We start from the raw sequence: 22,094 nt of genomic DNA, 5'->3' as shown, positions 1-22,094 counted from the left end.
GGATTGGCTCGCGCGGGTCTCCCCCGCGTCCGAAACGGGGCCGGGCCTCTCCCGCTCGCCGGGCCCCAACCCGGAAATGCGGCTCGGAGGCGCCGGCAGGGCTGACCGAGCCGCGGCGGAGCGACGGCGGGCTCGGCCAATGGGCGCGGGCGGCGGCAGCGGCGGGGCGGCGGAAGTCCCGCCCGGCGTCGCGCGGGGGCGGGGCGGCGCCGGGGGCGGCGGGCGGCGGGGCGGGCGCAGGATGAGGGCGGCCATTGCTGGGGCTCCGCCGCGGGGAGGAGGACGCTGAGGAGGCGCGGAGTCGCGCAGCGCTGCGGGGGAGGCGCCCGCGCCGACGCGGGGCCCATGGCCAGGACCACCAGCCAGCTGGTGAGTGCGCGCCGGCCGCTCGGGCGCGCCGGCCCGTCGCCCGGCCAAGCGCGGCGGCCGCCGGGCCCCGGTGAGGCGGGGCGGCCCCGGGTCCCGAGGGCCGGGCGGCGCCTCACCTGCGGCCGGGCGGCCGGGCAGAGGACCGCGGGCTTCGTGAGGGCGCTGCTCGGCCGTCGCGGGGAGCCCGGGCCCCGGCGCGGCGGGAGCCTGCCCGGCGGGGGCGCTGACAGACGCGCGGAGGGCGGGGGAGGCCGGGGAGGTGTCACTGGCCTGTCGCGGTGGAAGTGCTTGGAAAGTTTGTTTTCGGCGCGCCGCGGCCTGGAGCCGAGCCTTTGGGCTTACCTTTCGTTCCGTCTGCGGAGGAGCCGCCCTGGGCCTTCACCTGGAAGGGGGGGTCCCAGTGCGTCTGCCGCAGCGGAGCAGGAGGTACGAGTTCTTGCCCGGAGCACCTGATGCCCCGGGCCCCCCGAATTCACGCCTAGGATGGAATGTGATAGACTGCTGTCCCGGCCCGGCCGAGCGGCCAGGGGTGCCGTTCCTGCCTCGGGGCTCTTCTCCAGCCCCGGCATCGAGAGTGGGAAGCCCCAAGGGGGCCGGACTTGAACCTGCTTACCGGGGGAGGGGATTTGGTGGTGGGGCGGGGGGGGGAGAGTGATCCTGACGGGGAGGAGGGGTTTCAGGGAAAAATAAAAGGGAAAAGCACTTGTTGGGTTGAATGTTTTTGCTTAAAAGTGTTTCCACGTCCCCCCCCCCCCGCCGTTGCTAAAAGTATCTTGAGCGTTTTGATGTTTTCCCGGTGTTTGAGTTGGGGAGTTGCGAAGGTGTTTTCACGATTTATACCTTGGGCGCAACTGAGAAGTGGGTGCAAAATTAGGTTCCAGAGGCAAGGGAAAATCACTTAAATGAAAGAAGACCCAGGAAATGGACCCGACTCCTTGTTTTGCAGCGTACAGCTTTGTGGTGGCGGTTCTTAATCTTTTTTTTTTTTTTTTTGCCGGGGGGGGGGGCGGGTAGGGTGTGTTGTACCCCTTTGAGAATCTGACGGAAGGAATAAATCCTCTCCTGAGATTAAAACACAGAGCCGCCCCGCATTTTGTAGTTACTTCAGCTGGTTCTTGAACCTTCTGCAGCTCCTCAGTGGACTTCAGGCGGAGAACACCGTAGGGATGGGTGACGCTCCAGAGCCGCAGAGGAGGACCTGTTCAGTTGAGAAAACGGTGAAAGGGAAAGGGGCCGTCTTTGGCCGTTGCGACATGTAGCCGTACCCTGGGGTGTCTGGGCTGACAGGCAAAAACACGAAAGAGGCTTTTGGCGAGCCTCAGTGGAGGCCGGGGGTGAGCACGATCCCAGAAAGCGTGTAACACGAACCGTCCCTCCGGCGGTGCTGTTGGGGCGCAAGGTGCGAACTTTGCTGGAGGCCTCGCAAGGGGCAGAGAGCACATTTCCTCACCGTCTTGGCCCTTCGCGTGATGGGCGGTCGACATCGGGAGTTTTCTCTAGTAAGCCGTCTTCCTAGCGCGGAATTGCTGGCATCCATGGAGGGAAAATGAATCTGGGTCCAGCGGAGAGACCTCGCCGGCTGCCGTCAGGAAGCCAGAGGAGCAAGGCTTTTGTTGGGTCCCCCCTGCCGGGTGAAGAGAGGCCGTATTTCCCCTCGGTGATGGCGCAGGTGCCCCCAGTATTGGCTTTTTCAGCCGAGGACAGATAGGCTTGGCGCTTCTGACAGTTCGGGTCTGGATTTTCAAGGTGGCACTGTGGGAGAAGCCCGTGGCCCAGCTGTGGATCGTGCCGCTTTTCTGAGCGTGGGCCGCCAGCAGGGGGGCACTACTGTGAGGTCTGAACGTGGCCTGGCCTGCTTGGATCCTCAGGTGGGCCGGAGGCTGTCCATACCGCGTGCTGAGCACGGACTTTGTTTTTTAAAATTTTCTCTAGTTTTTTTGAGGGGGGAGGGGCAGAGAGAGAGGGAGGGAGAGAGTCCCAAGCCGGCTTCACGCTCCAACTCACAAACTGAAATCCTGACCGAAGCATGAGATCACGACCGGAGCCGAAATCAAGAGCGGACGCTTAGACGACGGAGCCACCCGGGGTCCCCTGTTGAACGCTTACTTTAAAAAGCAGGCGCTTTTCCAGATAGCTCCCGCCGTGTTGCTTGATTTCCGTTGATAGGGTGGGGTGAGGTCGGTGTCGTTCCCGTTTTACGGGCGTGGAGCGTGGAGACCGGGAGACCGATGGATGGGGGGTAAGTATCTACCTGTTAAACCGAGCGCCTCTTGAACCCACGACTGAGCCGCGGCAGGGCCCCGGGCTCCCCTCTGCCCCCTCGCGTGGGGAGGGCCCTGAGGGCCGGCCTGGCGGGGGGCTCGGACGCCGCTTGGCTTGAGGAGGTCCTCGGTGCCACTGCCCAGAACGTCTTTCCCGGGGTTGTGCCTGAGTGTCCCGACGGTGCCGTGCTGGAGGCAGGAGGGACCTCTTCACGTGGAAGGACCGCACACTTACTTATTTCTCGGGGCAGATGGCTGAACTCTGTGACCCCTGGAGCCCGTTTCGGCCTCACACTGTCAGAAAGCAGCTGTTTGGAAAGAGGCTCCGCTTCATCTGTGTTTGGGGGCCGCTGTTCTGAGTGGGGGAGGCTCGGATCCCTCCCTCTGGGAGACCAGGGCTGCAGTGACTTTGCTGGAGGTGAAGCGGGAGACGCTTCTGCGAGCGTGGCCGTGTCTGTGCGGGCAGGCGGTTGGGAGAGCGGGGGGACATGGAAAGGAGTGGGTTCTGATCGCCACACTCCTTTTCGGGTAGCTCCCTCTCATCGTGGTCTCGGGCGGTGTGATGTGTTTCTGTCCCCGCGGCGCCCCTGCAGAGCGGGCAGGGTGAGGTCCCCACACTGAGAGGTGGGAGTGTGGGTTTGTCCTCTTCCGACAGGGTCTTGTGGAAAGGAGCGCGGCGGCAGCCCGTGCAGACGCGGGGCCTGAGCAGAGGCCCTGGGCAGCTCTTCAGAGCAGGCCTCGGCCTCTAGGCCGCCTGTAGCCAGTTTTGGTGAGGAAGAAAAGGCGACCCCAGGGCGTGTCTTCCCTTCGGGCCACGTCCTCATCCCCGAGCCGCACGCACGACGCACGACGTGGGGTTTGGGTGCGTGGAGGGCGAGGGTGTGATGAAGGGGGAACCGCTGCGGAAACGGGGTGAGCGCGCTCTGTCCCCTCCGAGTTGGTAGTGTGGAGAGCCCTCCCTGGCAGTGCACCTGGACCTTTCCTGCGGAGAATTTTCCGTGGAAATGGACTTTGGTGGGATCCCATGTGTGGCTGAGGAACATTTGATGCAGAAATGACTCCCTCAGCAGGTGTGAGGGCTGGGACGGACGTGTGCGAGCTCTGCCCCTGCCCTTTTGATGACAGCTGGCCGAAGGGGTGAGGAGTGCAGTTGTTTTGAAGGCAGGTTCAAAGGGCAAATCACCGGGGAGGAAGTGCTGGTGTGGAAACGAAGTTTTGGACGGGTATCATTCAGGCCGTTTTAGTAGTGCCTTCTTCTGTAACTGGGTCGTGTTTCATACCGGACCCTTTAAAACATTGCTTGATTATCGAGAACCGGTTTTGTATCCAGTCTCTAGCTGAATCGACAGGCAGAGTTGATTTCCTTTCCTTTCCCCTTTCCTTTCCTTTTATATGTATTTATTTTTGAGAGAGAGCGAGCGAGCGAGCGAGAGAGAACGTGTGCGCGCGTGTGGGTAGGGACGGGATAGAGAGATAGGGAGACAGAATCCCAAGCAGGCTCCACGCTGCCAGCGCAGAGCCCAACATGGGGGTTGAACCCACAAACCGTGAGATCACGACCCGAGCTGAAATCAGATGCTTAGCTGACTGAGCCACCCAGGCACCCCAGAGTGCGTATTTTCGAGTGATGGGGAATATGTTCTGCTGATAGTGCCTTGGATATGACAGGCCTTTCAGGTTCGCGATGGTTCTTGGGGATCTGTTTTCATCGCTTGACTGGTTGCATTTATGTAGTTGCACAGAGTCTGTTTCCATCCTCTTAGACTGGAAAATTTTCCTTACTTAAACTGAAATTTTTACTCCAAGAAATTCCAAGTCCTTTTGAATGTCTTAAGAGAGATAGTTTGTTATAAAGGATTTACATTTGTGGGTTTCAAATCCCTCATCAGAGGAACCGATTCAGGTTTCTGTGTAAATAGTTGGGTTGCACATAGGCCCACAGAAGTAGAACTGACAGCACCACCGCAAGCTCGGTGCGCGGAATAGACGGCCACGGCCTACGTCAGCAGCCCCTGCCCGGACGCACGGCCCGCAAAGCAGACAAGGACGGTTTGCATTTGGAGTGTTGCCCAGGAGCCTGATGAAGGTGGGCACATAGTTCCTGGTGGCCTAGTGACCTCCTCTGCCCCACAGACGAGATCAAGTGTCCTCTGCACCAGCCACTGTGCTTTGAATCAGCTTGCAGCCTTCAGGGAATCGCAGTATTTAAAGGCATGTGTGAAGGTGTGTCTGGATGCCAAGCAGGGTCGTTCTGGAGGTGTGTGCCTTCTGCATGTTGGTGGAGCTGGTGGTGGCAGGTCTGCCCGCACTGGAGAAGGCTGGAGAGGCCCGTGTGCAGGCAGCTGCGTTGTGTGTGTGTGTGTGTGTGTGTGTGTGTGTGTGCGCGCGCGCGCGCGCGCATCTCGGAAGTATCTCAGAATTCATCTGGCTGAAGCTTAGCTGTTACAATGAAATCATTGTTAAAGTCTCATTCTTCAACCTGTTTTTCTCTTTTGGAATTAATTGTACTGCAGTGGGAGTTGTATCTCAAAGCGACAGCTGTATATTGGATGCTGTCAGAGAAGGCTGATAAGATTTGCAGGGAAGCTTGAAGCCTTACAGAAATTGTTGTTATGTGCTTTGACCTGCCGTGGTACCTGTGGGAAGAGGGGCCTGGAGTTAACTTTTCTGTTCTCCCTCCCTGTTTCTGAGAAGCTGGGAGGACAAAGCCTGCAGTGGAACTGGGAACTCTGTGCCACCCAGGAGGAAAAGGGTCTACCTTGCAGATCTTGCTTTTAGACCCAGTCTGAAGTAGAGGGCATGTATTCAGTTGTGGCCTGGCTCTGGATGCTCCCCTACAGTGAAGGAAGTGGCTTCATCTCAAGGGGTGGCCATATCGCATTCTCCTCACACACTCTCCCCTGGCAGGGCTGAAAACATTGACACACTTTGTTCCTAGTCCCCCTTTCTCGGTGACTAGGAAGTGAGCACTGCTGGAAGTGTGCCTCAGTTCCAGCATTCCTAGGACTTCCCTGTCTCTCCTAGCCTGTCCCTTTGCTCCTCCTCGATGAGAGTCCCTTCTCGGATGCACCTGCCGAGTGCCCTGTACAGCCCAGGTAGTGTCCAGGGTGTTCTAAGCTGCCGGTTTCTCCTCTTCAGGCTCTTCCTCTTTGCCTGAAGAAATTCCCCCAGTGGAAACTACCCTCTTGGTGACCGTGAAGCCTTTTCTGAGTGATCAGCTTCTTTGTGTGTGTCCCACCCACCCCTGCTCCATCCCTGTCCGCTTTGGTCTGCAATAGTTTTATTATATAGTCAGTTCTGAAACAGGTTCTGTGCCTTGTTTTGTCCTTGTCTTTCTGAACTTTGAGGCTCTGGATGGCTTTGGTTACTGTCTCATCTTTTCTCTTCGTGGTTCTCATGCCTGGACTTCCAGTAGTATTTGTCACATACCCATGTTATCTTCCCATTTTTGCCATTTGTTAAAAGCATGTCAGAATCCTACATGTACATTCTGATTCCCTTGCATTTAGAGCTGTATATGCTCAAGGGGTGGAGGGCTTCATCAGAACTGTTTGTTCCCTGTTTAATGCCCCGTTTGCAAGGATTCCAAACCAGGAAGAAGTCAGATGCTTAAAAACATGGATTCATGTCCCACTCTTCTGTTGTCTAAGGAAATACAACTTAACAAGGAGATATTCTCTTTTTCCATGTGTATATTATATCACTTATCTGACCCTCGAAAGGTTATATTTCAGAGGTACCCATTTCTTTTTGTAACTATAGCTCCTTGCAGGTTGGGGACCATCTGTTGGGTTAAATCTGGAGTAGCAAACTACTTACGTCAAACATACAGTATTTGAACTGAGGCTTTTCATGTTGGCACTGCCGCCGTGGTGGGCGAGGCCCGCCATGGACCACTGTCCTCACGTAGCCAGACCCTGAGTACCGAACCTGTAGAAGTGCCAGCCGCCAGTGTCGGTGATGTGGACTCTGCGCGAGAGACACCTACTCTCAAGGCAGTTGCTTTCCCGTTAGGAGGACTTTTTCCTTGAAGATTCCTGAGGATGAGGGTCACCCTAGCAGTCTCTCTGCCCAGAAGCCAAGCTGCTGTTCTCTTATGATATAGGGCCCTTAGGGGAAATGGCACATATTTCTCTGCTGCTTTAGGCGAGGTCAGTGGGGGCTTTCCCCAGGCCTTGACTTTGCTCTGATTTATAAAAGTATCCTGTCCTAAAAGGGGCATAAGCTCTGTGGCTAGGTGTGACCACATCCAGTGCCACAGCTCTTCATCCAGGTGCATAAAAGCCCCACCCTCCTCGGATGGTTGTGTGGCTGATGGTCCTGGGGGTTGCCCATGCAGCCCCCCTTGCCTTAGAGGTTCCTACCATGCACTTACGCATGGATGCTCAGTGAGTGAGAGAGCCACCAACCTAGCAGGAGGGCAGGAGTGACAGGAGCGTTAGACCCAGCATGGGCCAGCGCTGGCCGTTAAGAAGTGCAGCATGGGTTCCTCCTTCGGGAAATGATGGGACCAGCCCATTCTTTGGGAAAATTGCCCAGACGCTGGTTTTGCTCAGCTCTGCTCTTAGGAAGGTCTGATCTGGAGAGTCACAGCAGCTAGACCTTGTGGGGGCAGGTGAGGTAGCAAGCTAACTTACTAGGAAAGCTAAGAAGCTTGATAACTGCTTGTTTCCGGGCTCTTGTCATTATTAACTGGCTTCCTTCCTTGAGGGTGAGCCCTGAGCTCTTCTGCATTTTTTTCTCTGCAGTGAGTGGCCCATGACTTAGGCTGGACAGGAGGCTGAGAGAATAATCTGTCCTCTCAGTGCATGATCTTTGAAGCTCAGGATTTACTGCCCCCCTTTTCCATTGTCAACTCATTTTTTTCTTCCTGCAGTTTGGCATTTTTCTTTGATGGGTTTTTTTTCATTCGTCAAAATTATAGTCTTCTACTGATTGTATGTACATAGCTGGTTATTATCAGATATACAGCTTTAAAAATGTGTATCTAAATATAGATTTTATTTGTGAATGCATTTTATTCTCATTCCTAAAAAAAGAAAACAAAACGTGTAATCTAAATGCTTTTTTTGTTGTTGTTGTTTAATCTTAGAAAAGTCTCCTGCCCAGAAGCTGCTGGCACTGTGCTTTGTGTCTCGGGTGGAAGGGGGTGAGGATGGTCTGGTGATGGAGAAGAGACCTCAACAGAACCAGGCCTCCACACTCGTGGCCTGAAGGAATCCTTGGGTGAAAAAGATGGCTGCTCAGCGGGTGTGGGACAGCCTGCATGTGCCCCCAGCCCTGTTGAGTCCCACCAGCCACAGCCCCACCCCAGGGGCCGAGGGGAGACTGGCCCCAAGGGCAGTGAATTGCTCTGCCAGCCTTAGTGGGGCCGCTCCAGAGAGGAGGGCAGAAGAACGTGGACTTACGTGCACTGAGCTGGGGCTTTCCTGGCAGGGCAACCCAGAGGGTAAGGGAGCAGGGGGCAGCCAAGTGTGGAGGAAGTTTGAGGAGGGAGCGCCATATCTAGCGTTGGGAAGACCAGGAGGGCTGTGCTTGCCTAGGGCTTTTGCAGGGAGACCTCTCTGCTCCAAAAACAGAAGGCTTTTGGACGATGCAAGCTAAAGAAGGTGGGGGTGTTAGGAAATTTATTCTTAACTTTTTCTGTTAGTTTTTTTCTTTAAGTGTATTTCCTTCAGATTGTTTAAGTTTACTTGAAGCTATCAAAATAGCCTCCAAAGAAACATTTTTTTTAAAACTTAGTTTTTAAAATTTTATTTTAGAGAGGGGCTGGGTAGAGGGGCAGGGGTGGGGAGAGAGAGAATCCTAAGCAGGCTCCATACTCAGTGTGAAGCGTGATCAGGGCCTCATTCCCGTGACCCTGGGATAGGCATCATGACCTGAGCTGAAATCAAGAGTCAGACATTCAACTGACTAGCCAACCAGGTGCCCCACAAAAAACTTTTTTTTTTTTTTTAAATATATTTTAATTTATTTTTTATTTTTGATAGACCAAGCAGGGCAGGGACAGAGAGAGAGGGAGAGAGAAAATCCCAAGCAGGCTCCGCACTGTCAGCCTAGAGCCCAATGTAGGGCTTGAACTCACAAACCATGAGATCATGACCTGAGCTAAAATCAAGAGTTGGATGCTTAACTGACTGAGTCGCCCAGGCACCCCTATAAACTTGGGGTGCCTGGCTGGCCCAGTTGGTCGAGCATGTGACTCTCGATCTCGGGGTTGTGAGCTCAAGCCCCACACAGGATGTAGAGATTACTTAAAAATAAGATCTTTAAAAATAAATAAACTAAACTTGATTTTGGGGTAATTTTAGATATATAGAAAAGTTGTGAAAAACACAGAGTTCCCATAAAACCCATCATCCCACCTCCCTTAATGTTAACATTTTTACAGCATATCACTTCTGTCAAACTCAGAAGTGAATGTTGGTGCCACACTCTGAACTGCAGACCTGTTGGGGTTTCATCAGTCCTCCCCCCCCCCTCCCCCCCGCCCCCATTCCCCACCACTGTCCTCCTGTTCTATGATCCCATCCAGGAGCCACGTTCATTTAGTTGTTTCCTTGATTTCCTTTGGTCTAGGACAAATTCTCGTTGCATCCAGTTTTTCATGAACTTGATGCTTTTGAAGAGTATTGGTCAAGTATTTTGTAGCCTGTCCCTCAGTTTGGTTTTGTCTGATGTTTGGTGAGGACACTGGAGTTATCGGATCTGGAAGAATCCCACAGAGGTGGGGTGTCTCTAGTGCATCCTGTCAGGGATCCGTGTGCCTTATTACTGGTGAGACAAAACAGGATTAGGTCTTAATGACTGGAATTAGGTCTATGACCCTGCTCTGCTCTCTGTTACTTGTTATTTTGTCATAGGATGACCACAGTACTTCTATTTTTTAAAATATTTTACGTATTTTTGAGAGAGAGTGCAAGTGAGGGTGGGGCAGAGAGCGGGGGACAGAGGATGCAAAGTAGTTTCTGCACTGACAGAACAGAGCCCGACACGGGGCTTGAACTCATGAACCGTGAGATTCTGACTTGAGCCAAAGTCGGACGCTCAGCCGACTGAGCCACCCAGTTGCCCCCACAGTATTTCTGTTTTGGAAGGCACTGTCATACTCACCTGAGTTCCACGTGAAGATACCTGGGACCCGCAGGGCTTCTAACTTACACACTGCATCAGAGCTGGCATGGGGTCCAGGTACCTACTCGTTTCGACTGCTTTCTGGTAGCATGAACACTTCTGGGATAGCACAGGGACAGGGATGTTCCCAGGTACGGAGTGAACCCGAATGCCCTGATAGAACTGGTTTCGAATCCGGGCCAGGCCCCTGCCCCTCTGGAGTATTTGGAGTCGGTGATCCACTGGGCATTTGCCACGGTCTGCTCAGGTCCTCTGTGCCCAGTCCCTTCCTGCTCTCTTTGCAGGCAAGAGGATGGAGTTATGTCACCTGACCCTTGTGAAAATTAGGTGGTCAGCTTTGATTCGTTCTCTTCTGGCTTTTTTCCTTTCCTTTTTAAAAAAAAAAAATTTTTTTTTTAACGGTTTTTATTTATTTTTGAGACAGGGAGAGACAGAGCATGAACGGAGGGTCAGAGAGAGGGAGACACAGAATCTGAAACAGGCTCCAGGCTCTGAGGTGTCAGCACAGAGCCCGCCGCGCGGCTCAAACTCACGGACCGCGAGACCATGACCTGAGCCGAAGTCGGCTGCTTAACCGACTGAGGCACCCAGGCGCCCCTGGCTTTTTTCCTTTCTGGTGAAGCTGCCGTTGTTCATTGTCTGAAGACTTTGCCTTGAGTCGCAGTCTAACTTGTGGGCTGTTCTTTGGGGCTTGTAGAGTGAATCCAGAGCAGAGTTTGGAGTGTTTTTCTAGCCTGGAACTCCGAGGATAAGCATCTTCGGAAAATCGTGGATTTCATTTTTTTCTCCTCCCATCTACACACGGCAAATACAAGACCTTTATGAAGGTAAGAATTGGTAGGAAGAGAGAACAGGGCAGGGGTCTAAGGGGAAAGCACTTCAAAGAAGATGATGGTGACAGCCCCCGGCCACAGGCAGATAGACCGCAGGGTGTCGAGGGCCCGCCCTGGGGCTGGGGCCAGTCTCGGGAGGTGTGCGGAAGGTGTGTGTCAGGTGGGCAGAGTTGGCTAAGACAAGGTGAAATACAGACTGGTGTGCCTGCGCACCCTTCTTGCCATATTCCTCCTTCTCTTGTTTCTGGCAACTGCCTCTAAATGGGTGGTTGGAGGAGGTGTAGATGAATGTCGTGCTAGACAAAATAGATCTTTCCCCGCATGCCGATGGTGGTGTGCAGCTCTGCTGTGGCAGTTAGCCGTTAACACTGGGACACAGTGTCTCTGGGTCTCGCTTGGCCATTATTGTTCCCAGTAAGAAACTCTTCATTCAAATTTTGCAGATACAGAGTCCAGGAAGGGAGGGCAGCTGCTTATAGTGCCTTTTCAGTTGTCAGGAGAGGAGGCATCCTCGGTTAGAAATCGCTGTCTCTTCTGCTGTTGCAAACCACACAAGTGTTTACCACTGGATGGGTGTTCCTGCTAGGTGACGTTTATTCATGTGGCCAGTGGCATTTTGGGGGCTGGTTTTTGTTTTTGTTTTTGTTTTTTCCTATTTCAAGGAGAGAGAACCTTCCGAGGATTAAAGATCCCAAGTCTGACCACAATCTGGCATTTTCCTTACAGGATGATGTGTTAGAGTTACTAGAACAGTTATCCATGTCCCTGTGCTTTATATGTTTATGTGTGGGAAACACTGATGGAAGGCAAAACCAGGACATTTTTAGGAACTGTGGGAAGTTTCTGTTGGTCCCTTTACTGCTCTCAGGAATCTTGTGCCTCGCCAGGGGAGATGTTCACTTGGCGGTGCATGAGCTGTGGGACGGCAGGACAGAGTGCAGCACTGTCCACACTAAGGTTGAAGGGCACAGGGGGAGGAGAGGGCACAGCTAGCTGGATCAGATATGTGGGAGGCACTGAGGGTCCCCAGCCCAGCAGAACGGAGAGGAGGGGAATTCTGGAGGAGAGGGATTGGTAGAGCATTGGAAGTGTCCATATGCTGTAGATTTTTTTTTAACTTTTGACTTTTTAGTCTTGGAGGCCATGGGAGGTTTCCTCGAAGGAGATGGGGTCGACCTGGTAGCTGGAGAGTGGGAAAGAGGAGGCCCCCAGCATTTGGCTCCCCTGGGTAGGACAGCAAACAGCTGGGTGCCTCCTGGCCTTTAGGGCATCATGAGGTAACCTTTTGATCAAGTTAGGTATCACTCAGATTTCCAGCCTAGATGATGGCGAAAACGTGTGTTGAATAAACTTAATTCCCAGCGAGAGGTTCATGTTTAAGTGTTATATAATTAATGTGCCTTTAGGTTAGAAACCCAGTCTTTTTAGTTGTCAACTTTAATATGTTGAGTTATTAATTTTTAGCAAAACAGAAGGCAAGAGTGTGTTATTGTTTTGTGACTAATAATAGTAAAGCTTTTAATGCATATTCATTTTAGATTTTATCCAAGGTTATTTGGCTGTGAAATGAAATCTTAAGTATATGATTAGACTAATTGTCTTTGAAATGTTGCTGTTTTTCTGATACAGCTCCAGAGTGGCAGTCTTGAAAAGCGGAAATATGATTTCCGTGGTGAACCTCCCCACCCCGGTAGTTAATGATTTCTCCCTCCCACATAGGATCTGTGTCTGAAAGATATGAGTTTACTCATCTCATTAGCAAAAACTCATTACACATCCTGAGTCCTTGATGTGAATGAATGAGCTGGTGAACCTAGAAGGAAGTTCAAAGGGTCTGTTGGTCCCATGTGGTATCATCAGTGTCCATTGAGGACTTGAGCCTAACGTGGGATATGGTAGTGATTACTCAGCACACCTCAGGAAGAGCCTGCCAGGTGAGGGCCCCACTTATCTGGCCCACATGGAATATCAGCATCTGAGACGCCTGTTGCTAACTGGGGTGGGATTTGAATATGGTCTCACTGCTGGGTGTGTAACTGTGGCCAAGGACCTGCCTTGTGCCTCAGCGTCCCCCATCTTTAAAAAAAAAAAAAAATGGATGTGGGCGGTCCTCACCCTCAGTTGTTTTGGGGACTAACCGTGGTAATATGCATAAAATGGTCAGAGGAGCACATAGCAAACAGTAAGCACTTAACAGATGTTATCGTTTATAGAAGTAGAGAAAAATGGCATTTCATTATTTTTATCTTAATGGTATTTAAAGTTGTATCTGTAAAGGGTATGTGTAATTATTTGGAGAATTCAAAGAATGAACACATAAACAGACTTGCATGTGTCCACCACCTTGCTTTAAACATAGGGTATTCGCCAGGTTTTTGGAAGCCCTCTGAGTGGCCCTCCTGATTGTAATCTCATGCCCAGCGGTCCAGAGGTAACTGACATCCTGATGTTCATGTTAATCAAGTTAATGGTGTGTGAAGTATGCCTTTAGGCAGTTCCAAAGTGCAGGAAGCAAGCGGAGCTTCTGTGTCCACGAAAAGATTCTGTATTTCATAACCTGTGGTGACATATGTACAGCGTTAACAGTGAAGATACAGGTTAGTGAGATTCGGAGACAGTGTTGGCCGAGTCCTGCCATCTGTGAAGCCTTGAAGGCTAGACTTCAGGTGGATGGCAGCCCCGACCCTGTGTCCCTCTACCTGCCTCGCCTGCTTCTTGCTAGGTGAGAGGCTCCAAGGGACTGAAGGACACAGTGGGAAGACAGATAAGTGGCTACCCTCAGGGATCACCCGCTGAATGCTTCTCCCTTCCCTTCCTGCCCTTTCTCCACCCTATTCTGTGGAACAGTAGAAACAGTCGTACTCTGGTCTTTCTTGAGAGCCAGGCAGCTGACCACCTGGAGCTTCAGCTGGTGAGTGTGGTTCCACACTGGTTAGGACAAGCTGTGTTTTGCTTGGTGTCGTGCCGCACAAGAGCTTGGTGACCACTTGTCTTACGTGAGCCGGCTCCCTGTCTGCCTGAGGTCGAAGACCTGTGTGGCCTGCGGAGCATGTGGCACAGTGTGTGTTGTGAGCTCAGGAAGACAGACACCTGGCCCCCAGAGTCCCCTCCTGCCACCTTAGGCAGCAGCCACGCCCGGTCAGCCGTGAGCCATGACACACCTCAGAGTGCTTCCTGCACTTGTCTGTTACAGGCGCTCAGCAGCCCTCAAGAGGTGGGTGAATGTTATCAACCTCATTTTATTATTTAAAAAAATTTTTTGAAAATACCTTGCTTGTTTAATTATTTATTTATTTATTTATTTAAAAATAATGTTTAGGGGCGCCTGGGTGGCGTGGTCGGTTAAGCGTCCGACTTCAGCCAGGTCACCATCTCACCGTCGGTGAGTTCGAGCCCCGCGTCGGGCTCTGGGCTGATGGCTCAGAGCCTGGAGCCTGTTTCCGATTCTGTGTCTCCCTCTCTCTCTGCCCCTCCCCCATTCATGCTCTGTCTCTCTCTGTCCCAAAAATAAATAAACGTTGAAAAAAAAAATTAAAAAAAAAAAAAATAAAAAATAATGTTTATTTTTGAGGGGGGGAGTGTGAGCAGGGGAGGGGCAGAGAGAGAGAGGGAGACAGGATCCCAAGCCGGCTCTGCTCTCAGTGCAGAGCCTGACTTGGGGCTCAAACTCATGAACCTGAGCCGAAATCAAGAGTCAGACACTCAGATACTGAGCCACTCAGGCCCCCTGGTTGTTTTTTTTTTGTTTTTTTTTTTAAATATTCGGTTTGAGAAAGAGAGGGAGAGGAGAAGTGCATGTGAGGGGAGGGACAGAGAGAGGAGAGAGAGAGAATCTCAAGCAAGGTCTGTGCTGTCAGCACAGAGCCCAACACGGGGCTGGATCCTCTGAACCGTGAGATCATGACCTGAGCCAAAATCCACAGACACCTAACTAAGCCACCTAGACACCCCCAGCCTCATTTTACAGAAGAGTAAATTATGGCTCAGAGTGTGTGGCTTACCCATGGTTATCCCTGGTTTCAGCTAAGTCACAGATCTAGAACTTGGGTCCACAATTTTGCTACTCCACCACGGTTTATTCCTCTTGGTGGAAGTAGGGGGTGGGGCGGCAGCAGTGGTTTCTGGGCCTGATTCTGGGCTTTGTGGAACCTCCTGGGGGTGAGAGGACGTTATTACAGTGAGCCTGGTTGATGTGAGAGCAGGGTTCCTTTGGGGATGAGCCGGCGGGGTTGGTGGCAGCTTCCCACCCCTGGTTATGCAGGGAGCCAGAGGGAGGTGTCCCCACTGTGTCCCGCATTGGCTGTACCCGTCTCAGTGTGTTCCAGGGCCCCAGAGCACACTCTGCCCAGGCGGGATTTAAAGACCACTTAGCTTTTTGAGTTTGGGATCATCTCCCAAGGAAAAGTTGCCGGCTGGAGCCTTAAACCGCATGACTGCCTCTTGACCATATAAGAGCCTGATTTTATTTTTATTTTAAAAAAATGTTTTTTTTAATGTTTTTATTTTATTTTTGAGAGAGAGAGAGAGAGACATAGAGCAGGGGAGGGGCAGAGACAGATAGAGACAGAATCTGAAGCAGGCTCCAGTCAGCGCAGAGCCCGACATGGGGCTTGAAGTCACAGACTGCAAGATCATGACCTGAGCCGAAGTCAGACACCCAACTGACTGAGCCACCCAGGCACCCCAGAAGGGCCTGATTTTGATCTTGGTTTCTCTCAGTGTGTTTGGGGGCTCAACCTCCCTGTATCATTTTGTTTGCCTCAGAGTTAGAATCGGACCTTCTAGTACAGTGTATATTTAATTCAGTTTTACTCAGACACATAAACCACACATTTGGAAAGGGGATGGGCTTCATTTTTGTCTCCAAAGGCTTATTTTACGATCTGATGGCCCTTGGAATGGAAACCTCTCCTCTGTTAGTTAATCGTAGAAGTGTTTTTAGTGCACTCCCTCTGAGTTGGCTGGTGTGCTTTGTGTAGATTAACTCATTAAATCCTCACAGCAAGCCTGGGAGGTCTGGTCTCCTTATTCCTAGCTGTGAGGTAGAGTCTGAGCCACAGAGAGGAGACGTAACTTGTTCAAGGTAAGACAGCCAATGAGGAGCAGGGCTGGGATCCGAACCTGCAGAGTGAGACTTCTAACCATTTCGTGCTAATTCTTCACTTGTGCTTGTAGCTTTTGTCTGTCTGTCCGAGGCCGAGACTAGTTCACAGGCAAAAGGTGTAGGCAGTTTAGTAACTGCCAAGCATTCTTAAAGAACCTAGTTGTGATTGCTCAGATAGGGAGTGTGTAGTCCCCCTGCTATGAATCCTTGGTTCTGGTGCAGAGCCATGGCCTTCCCCTCAAGGGGAAAGACTTTCTCATGACACCAACCCTGAGTGCAGCCTCAGACTCCCCAAGCTCCTTCTTTGTGAAATCCTTGTTTAATTTGCATTTTATCCTTCCTGAAGAGATAAGATGGGGAGAAATTTCTGGAGGGATCTGAGGAATGCCAGCCATTCATTCCTCTTCCTGCAGATCCCACTCCTCTGCCTCCTGGCATCCACGCAGGTGCTGTCTCCTTTTCTCCTAGTCCCCAGGGTTCAGGTAGGATTGGGCTCTTGGTAGGTGCTCAGTGACTGTCTGTTAGCGGGATGAGTGGATAAATCACTCCGCATTGTGAAGTGTTTTAAAGCACATTTTCAAACAAAAAGAGGAAAAATCATGTCTCCCATCCTAGTTCTTCGAAGTACTCTGAGCAAGAAAGCTGCTCTGCAGCCGTGCCTTATCCCCTGTGTAGACGCAGGAGCCCTGGGAGTAGCTGTGGCTTCTCCCCAGATGCTGGCAGGAGCCTCCTGTGGCCTGGTGAGCTCGCTCACTCCTGCCTGCACTTTCCCACCTGCCCAGTAGGGTACTGTCTTGCCACCAGGTGATAACTGACTGTGAGATGTGCTTTAAAAATATGTGGCTCTGTGTTTTAAAAATCAGCTTCCAGGGGTGCCTGCCTGGCTCAGTTGGTGGAGCATGTAATTCTTGGTCTTGAGGTTGCCAATTCAGGCCCCATGTTAGGTGTAGAGGGTACTTAAAAAAATAAAATCTTAAAAAAAAAATAATTAAAAAAAAAGCTTTCATCTACCTGGCAGTTGGTTTCCTAAGGGTTAGTGAAGCTGTCTTGTCTGGTGCGTGAGACTTGGTGGGAGGTGGGAAAGAAATCTGTGGGTCATTTGTTTTCCTTTGCCATGAGTTTATTTGCGTTTTAATCCCTGTGTTAAAAATGTTTGTTATATTTAGTGGTTTTAAATGTTGGATACTGGGTATTTTGATGTTGATATTTTCCTTAACTCTTAGTGGGTGAGCAGTGTACTGTGCATTTCAGTTGAGCCTTAGTATGTTTTTGGTGGATATGAAAATGTAACTTGATCTCAAATTAATTCTCCCTTGAAAGTTGCTACTTCTGAGAGGGGACTGTTGAACTCGATGCTCATGGGGTCAAAGAAGTTGAAACTCCTTTAAGTTTTTATTTACAAATTGTGTGAAACAAGTTGAAGTCCACAGAAAATGCCCAGTTCACAAATGGACTGTATTCTTACAAGTTCAGTTGGAATCAACTGTATAAGACTCAGGCTTGTCTTCCTGTCAGAGCCACTCCTGCGAAGGGCTGGTTGTGGTCCCTGCTCTGAGAGGTCAGGTGAGCACAGCAGGTGGCACTTGTACGTAGATTCTCCCTCCACACTCATGTGGACAGAAAGAGATTCTTGCTGAGGGGGGAGGGGGGACATGGTGATACCCTATTCCAGAGGCTCCAAAGGTGCCGGATGTCAGTGGCACTGATTCCCGTAGCCAAGTTCGATCGAGAACAGCCATCTTTCCTTGTTCTTGTGAGAGCTGTGCCCTGGACACATCTCTCACATTTCTCAGCAGTGAGGCAGGTACAGAACCTTGTCCTGGCCAGCCACGCGGGAGGAAGGAGAGAGAAACACACAGGAGGATCTCCTTCTGGGGGGGACATTGATGGGGTGCTGTACTGGGAAGTGGGGGAGGAAGGGTGAGGGCTGGAGACGGCCGGGGCGGGGGGCTGCTGACGGGAAAGGAGCAGCCTTGGCCAGCCGGGGGTGGGGGGAAGGACAGCTGCTGGTGTGAAGCTGGCGACCGTCTTCGGGTGTGAGGGGCTTGGATTTGGGGTATGTGCACGTGTGTGTAGGAAAGGCGAGCAGTCGTAACTCGTGGTGACGTGGTGGCTGCAGGGCCAGGCAGAGGGTCATGTTCTTGAGAACTTCTCTTGTGCTCAGCTCCATTTTATTAGGTGGGATGGAGATGGTGGACAGTCATAACTAGGGTTTTGTTGCTTTAAATATGTTCAGGGGCGCCTGGGTGGCTCAGTCGGTTAAGCGGCCGACTTCAGCTCAGGTCGTGATCTCTCGGTCCATGAGTTGGAGCCCCGCATCAGGCTCTGTGCTGACAGCTCTGAGCCTGGAGCCTGTTTCAGATTCTGTGTCTCCCTCTCTCTGACCCTCCCTTGTTCATGCTCTGTCTCTCCCTGTCTCAAAAATAAATGAAAGGTTAAAAAAAAAAAATTAAAAAAAAATATGTTCAGAGATTTCAATTTCAGAAGCTATTGAGTAACCCAAACTACTTACTTACCACAATTTTGGGTCATCAGGTGGGTGGCAAGCTGACTGGGTTGTGCTGAGAGGGAATGAGTCACCCGCAGGTCCTGGGTCACTTGGGATCCCTGGGGGCTGTGCTGCTTCCACAGTGCACAGGGCAGGCAGGCTGCAAGGGGCACCTTGGGACGAGACCCCACCCCGCGGGGCCGCCATTCGGCAAGTGTCCTCCAGATTGTGGCCGACAGTCTCAGTGCCGTTTATGTTGCTTAAGTACCACCTCAAGATGTTTTTAAAAAAATCAGCTCTTTCAAGTAAACATTTGGACTTCTCACACTTGGAAGAAGGCTTTTCTCTTAGGTTTTTCACTGTGCAGTTGATGCTTAAATGCTTTCAAGAGTACTGTTGTGGCTGTCTTTCTTAACTCCAGAAGTAAAATTATTTGTTAAAACATACGCACGCCAGTGAGTTACGGCTATGGGAAGAGAAAGCACGGGCATTCACTTGACCCTACAAACCTCTCTGTCACGGAGGGGCCCTGAGAGCTGGTCTTGCACTGAGGTGCTCTGTTGGCCTGCAGTGGCCGAAGCAGGAAGGAAATTACAGAATTCCACAAAGGGGGAAGGTTGCCCCTGACAGGTTTCTGTGTCATGGTGCCCATAATTGCCGGAGCAGAGAAAACCACCAGGGCAGCAATGGCCTGGTGGCCAGCATCTTGGAGCCCAGACCTGGTGATAGGAGGGAATAAATAGCCCTGGCTAGGCTAGTGTCACACTCTGGTTCAGGACATGCTTGGGCCCTTATGGCCAGCCCCGTTTCTCAGGATCCCACTCCTGTGGTTTGAGGCACCCAGAGGGTACCAGAAGTGATCCCAGAAGGGACGTTTCAGGGCCATTGAGGTCCCTGCCTGACACTGAGGAGTTCTGTCTGGAGATGGCCCATACTGTGGGTCACACTAGACTGTTGAGTCTAGAGATGCTCTTGTCTTAGGACCTTTGCACTGGCCAGTCCTCTGCTGGGAAGGCTCTCCCAGATTTCTTTAGGGCTTTCCCCTTCTTGCATCTTTGCTTAGGTGTCACTTTCCCATTCAGGGTTTCTGTGTTTGAATTTGCACATCCCACAGCTACTCACATCAAATACAACTACCACAAACTACTCCGTTTCCTTCCTGGCTGTATTTTTCTCATGGTAATTATCACCATCTGACACTGTGATGCTTACTTGTTGTTTGCATTTGGGGGTATCCATGTGCCATATCAGAATGCAGCTTTCTTAAGGGTATAGGCTTAGCCTCGTTCTTTGTTGTGCCTCCAGTGTCTAGAGCAGCACGTGGCACGTAGCAGGTACTCCGTGAACCTGTGCTGATGAAGTGGATAAAGCAGTGTGCACCCGAGGGTGCTGCATTTGACTGAAATCATTGAAGCTGCTGTGAGGCCCTGCTGTTTGACTTAAAGCCTGTGACGTTGTGACGGCCAAGCAGGTGTGTGTGTTGTGTGTGTGTATGTGTCTGTCTGTCTTGTGGCATCTGTTATTGCTGTCTCACAAATCCAGAGTCCTTTCTCTGCTTCATTTGGATGTTGAATCTGCTGTTTTTTGAATCTGAAACATTAGGGGAAAGTGAAACTTTAAAATGTGCGATGCATGTTTAGCTATTACATTTTATTTTCTTCATGTGAGTATTTCCTTCCTTGCCGAGCAGCACTATCTAAGCTGCCATCACTGTCCCCTGAACAGTGCTGCAGCCCTCCACTGGAGGCCACTCCCAGCACCTGAGGGTACTCTCTTCATCAAGCCTCTTGCCCACTCATGCTTCAGCCCCACAGTAGCCAGAGGTCTGCTTTGTACCCCTAGCACTTGTCTGCTCTGTCCTGGCCACCTCACAGCTTTAGCCAGCCGCTTTTGTCAATGACATCAGGCCTGTTGCCTGTTTGGATGTCACTTCCTAAGGGCAGGGACCATGTCTGCCGATGGCCGTGTCCCGGGACCCTTGCTAGGACAGTGGTAATGTTTATTGAGTAATTGGGTTAATAATGTAGTTTATTTCGTTTAAGAAACTCTGATGAGCAAAATGAGTGTGTAATATTCCTATGAAGTGACAGAGAACCTGTGGTTTGGGAGAGTAGGATGTGCTTACGAGAGTATGCCCAATGACCTGAGTTGTCTGCACAGGGTGGGTTCAAGGTCTTGTTGTTCCCCTTACCCTCCCAGGACTGTGGGCAGGAGTTGCTGGATGTGCTTTAGGCTGCGGCAAAGGACAGAATCAGCCTGCTGCACCGAGAGGAGGTGAAGGGGCTGCAGAGGCTGGGGTGGGGAGAACATTGGGGTTCCGGGAGTTCGAGGTAGAGGGGGTGGTGGTTTTATGCAGGTGTTGCCCGCTGGTTTGTGTGTAGGCACTTGGCGTCCTCTCCCTGTCCCCTCTCAGCCTGGTCCCGGGGCCACTCCCCGACCTCCTGCATCTCCAGAGCAAGCACCCTGTTTCTCTCTCCTTACTGTGGCAAAGCCTTCTACCTCAATACCCGCCAAGCCAGAGCAGGCCTGGCTCAGCTCAGGCTCCAGAGCATTCTGCACCTGTCCAGAGCTTGCTGACGGTTTTAGCCAGCTGCCAACAACAAAGTAAGACAACTAGCTAATTTATATTAATTTATACTAACATGTGTGTGGCTCTTAAAGGAGAGGCTTATTAACTCATTCAAACCTCTCATTGGAATTGTGCTTTGGGGCAGGGTGAACTTGCCAGTAAAAGTAAGAGTATCAGTTGCGTTAGTGTTTACAGGTGGGAAAAACCTGGGCTCAACTTTTATCTTGTAACAGGTTCTGTGACATGTATACAGGACACAGTGTTTGTCTACCAAGACCTCAGTCCTAGACCACCTGCAGGTACAGTGCTAAGAATACTGTGTGTGGGGTTATCTTAAGTCTTAATTCCCCTTTACCTGTTGTCTCTGGGGGCTCCTTCCAAGAGAGGTGATTCCCTGCAGGAACAGTCACTCCGGGACACGCTGAGAGGCTGCAGGTCTAGCGTGCTCAGCTCTTCTCCCCTCATGTGCCAGTTCTGGCTGGATGTGTCTCATTTTGCATTGGCTTGCTTTACCGTGGAATAAACAGGGTGTTCTTTACAGCAATCAAAGTGGGCTCCTAGCTGTGTTTTTCATCCAGCTCCAATTTGAGAGTTTGCTTCATTAGTTTAAAAAAAACATCTTAAATCAGAGAAATTATTGAGTATAATCTTACAGCAAGCGAAATGTCAAAGGCTGGCATTTGGAAACAGCATTGTCAAGCAGAGTTCCAGCCAAAACCTGCATGTTGGCCCGCTGAGCCTAGAGCCGTGGAGAAACCGAGTAAGAAAGCCAGGGCTTGCGCCCCTGTGGTGCCCAGGCCTGGGCCCTGCTGCTGCTGTTGGAGTGGCTGACTCCTTCCCGAGAGCATGCGCTGTGCAGAGACATTTCACGTTTGGCCATCTCTGCCGGGTTGGTGTTCTTACCCTCTTGGGAGTTGAATGTGGGTCTGGCTGCTAAGGGAGTGGGGTATTAGCTCCCCCCATTAGGGGTGTGCCCGCTCCCTTCTGACTGTCTCCTCCCGCTCCTGCAGCAGCCACTTGCCCCGCTTCCCTGCACTGTGCTGGGCTCTGGAGGGCTGGCAGCACATTTGTGGGGTGCTTTCTTCTGCTCCAGTCTGATCCTTCTCAGTGTGAATCCACACCCGTGGTTGGGAGAAAGCCTCGTCAGCACTGCCATGTATACTGTTTAGGTCATGGGAGTTTCGTATTGTTTCTCAAACACGGCATTAGGGTTTTTTTTGTTTTTTTTTTGTTTGTTTTTAATGTTTATTTATTTTGAGAGAAAAAGAGAGCATGGTACACGCAGGAAAGGCAGAGAGAGAGAGAGAGAGAGAGACAGACAGACAGACAGACAGAC

At 51.4% G+C, this 22,094-nt stretch overlaps 1 protein-coding gene across 4 annotated transcripts in view; it reads left to right on the top strand.

Annotated features, from left to right (window-relative positions):
* The window catches only part of PDPK1 (3-phosphoinositide dependent protein kinase 1), an 82,393-nt gene that overhangs the window by 6,590 nt on the left and 53,709 nt on the right, over positions 1-22,094 (top strand). Inside the window, exon 1 of one of the 4 annotated variants that reach the window (XM_043560867.1) lies at positions 214-369. The exons of 2 other annotated variants lie outside the window; for them this stretch is intronic. In XM_043560867.1, the coding sequence (XP_043416802.1) occupies positions 346-369 (24 nt within the window). In that variant the 5' untranslated portion in view covers positions 214-345. Of the gene's footprint in view, positions 1-213; positions 370-7,724; positions 7,913-22,094 lie in introns of those variants that run through there. One more of the 4 variants, XM_043560869.1, reaches the window with a different exon arrangement.

Source organism: Prionailurus bengalensis, chromosome E3 (assembly GCF_016509475.1).
Source record: "Prionailurus bengalensis isolate Pbe53 chromosome E3, Fcat_Pben_1.1_paternal_pri, whole genome shotgun sequence".
Taxonomy (NCBI): domain Eukaryota; kingdom Metazoa; phylum Chordata; class Mammalia; order Carnivora; family Felidae; genus Prionailurus; species Prionailurus bengalensis.
Note: the sequence above shows the minus strand (reverse complement) of the source record. Positions and strands in the feature narration are given on the sequence as shown.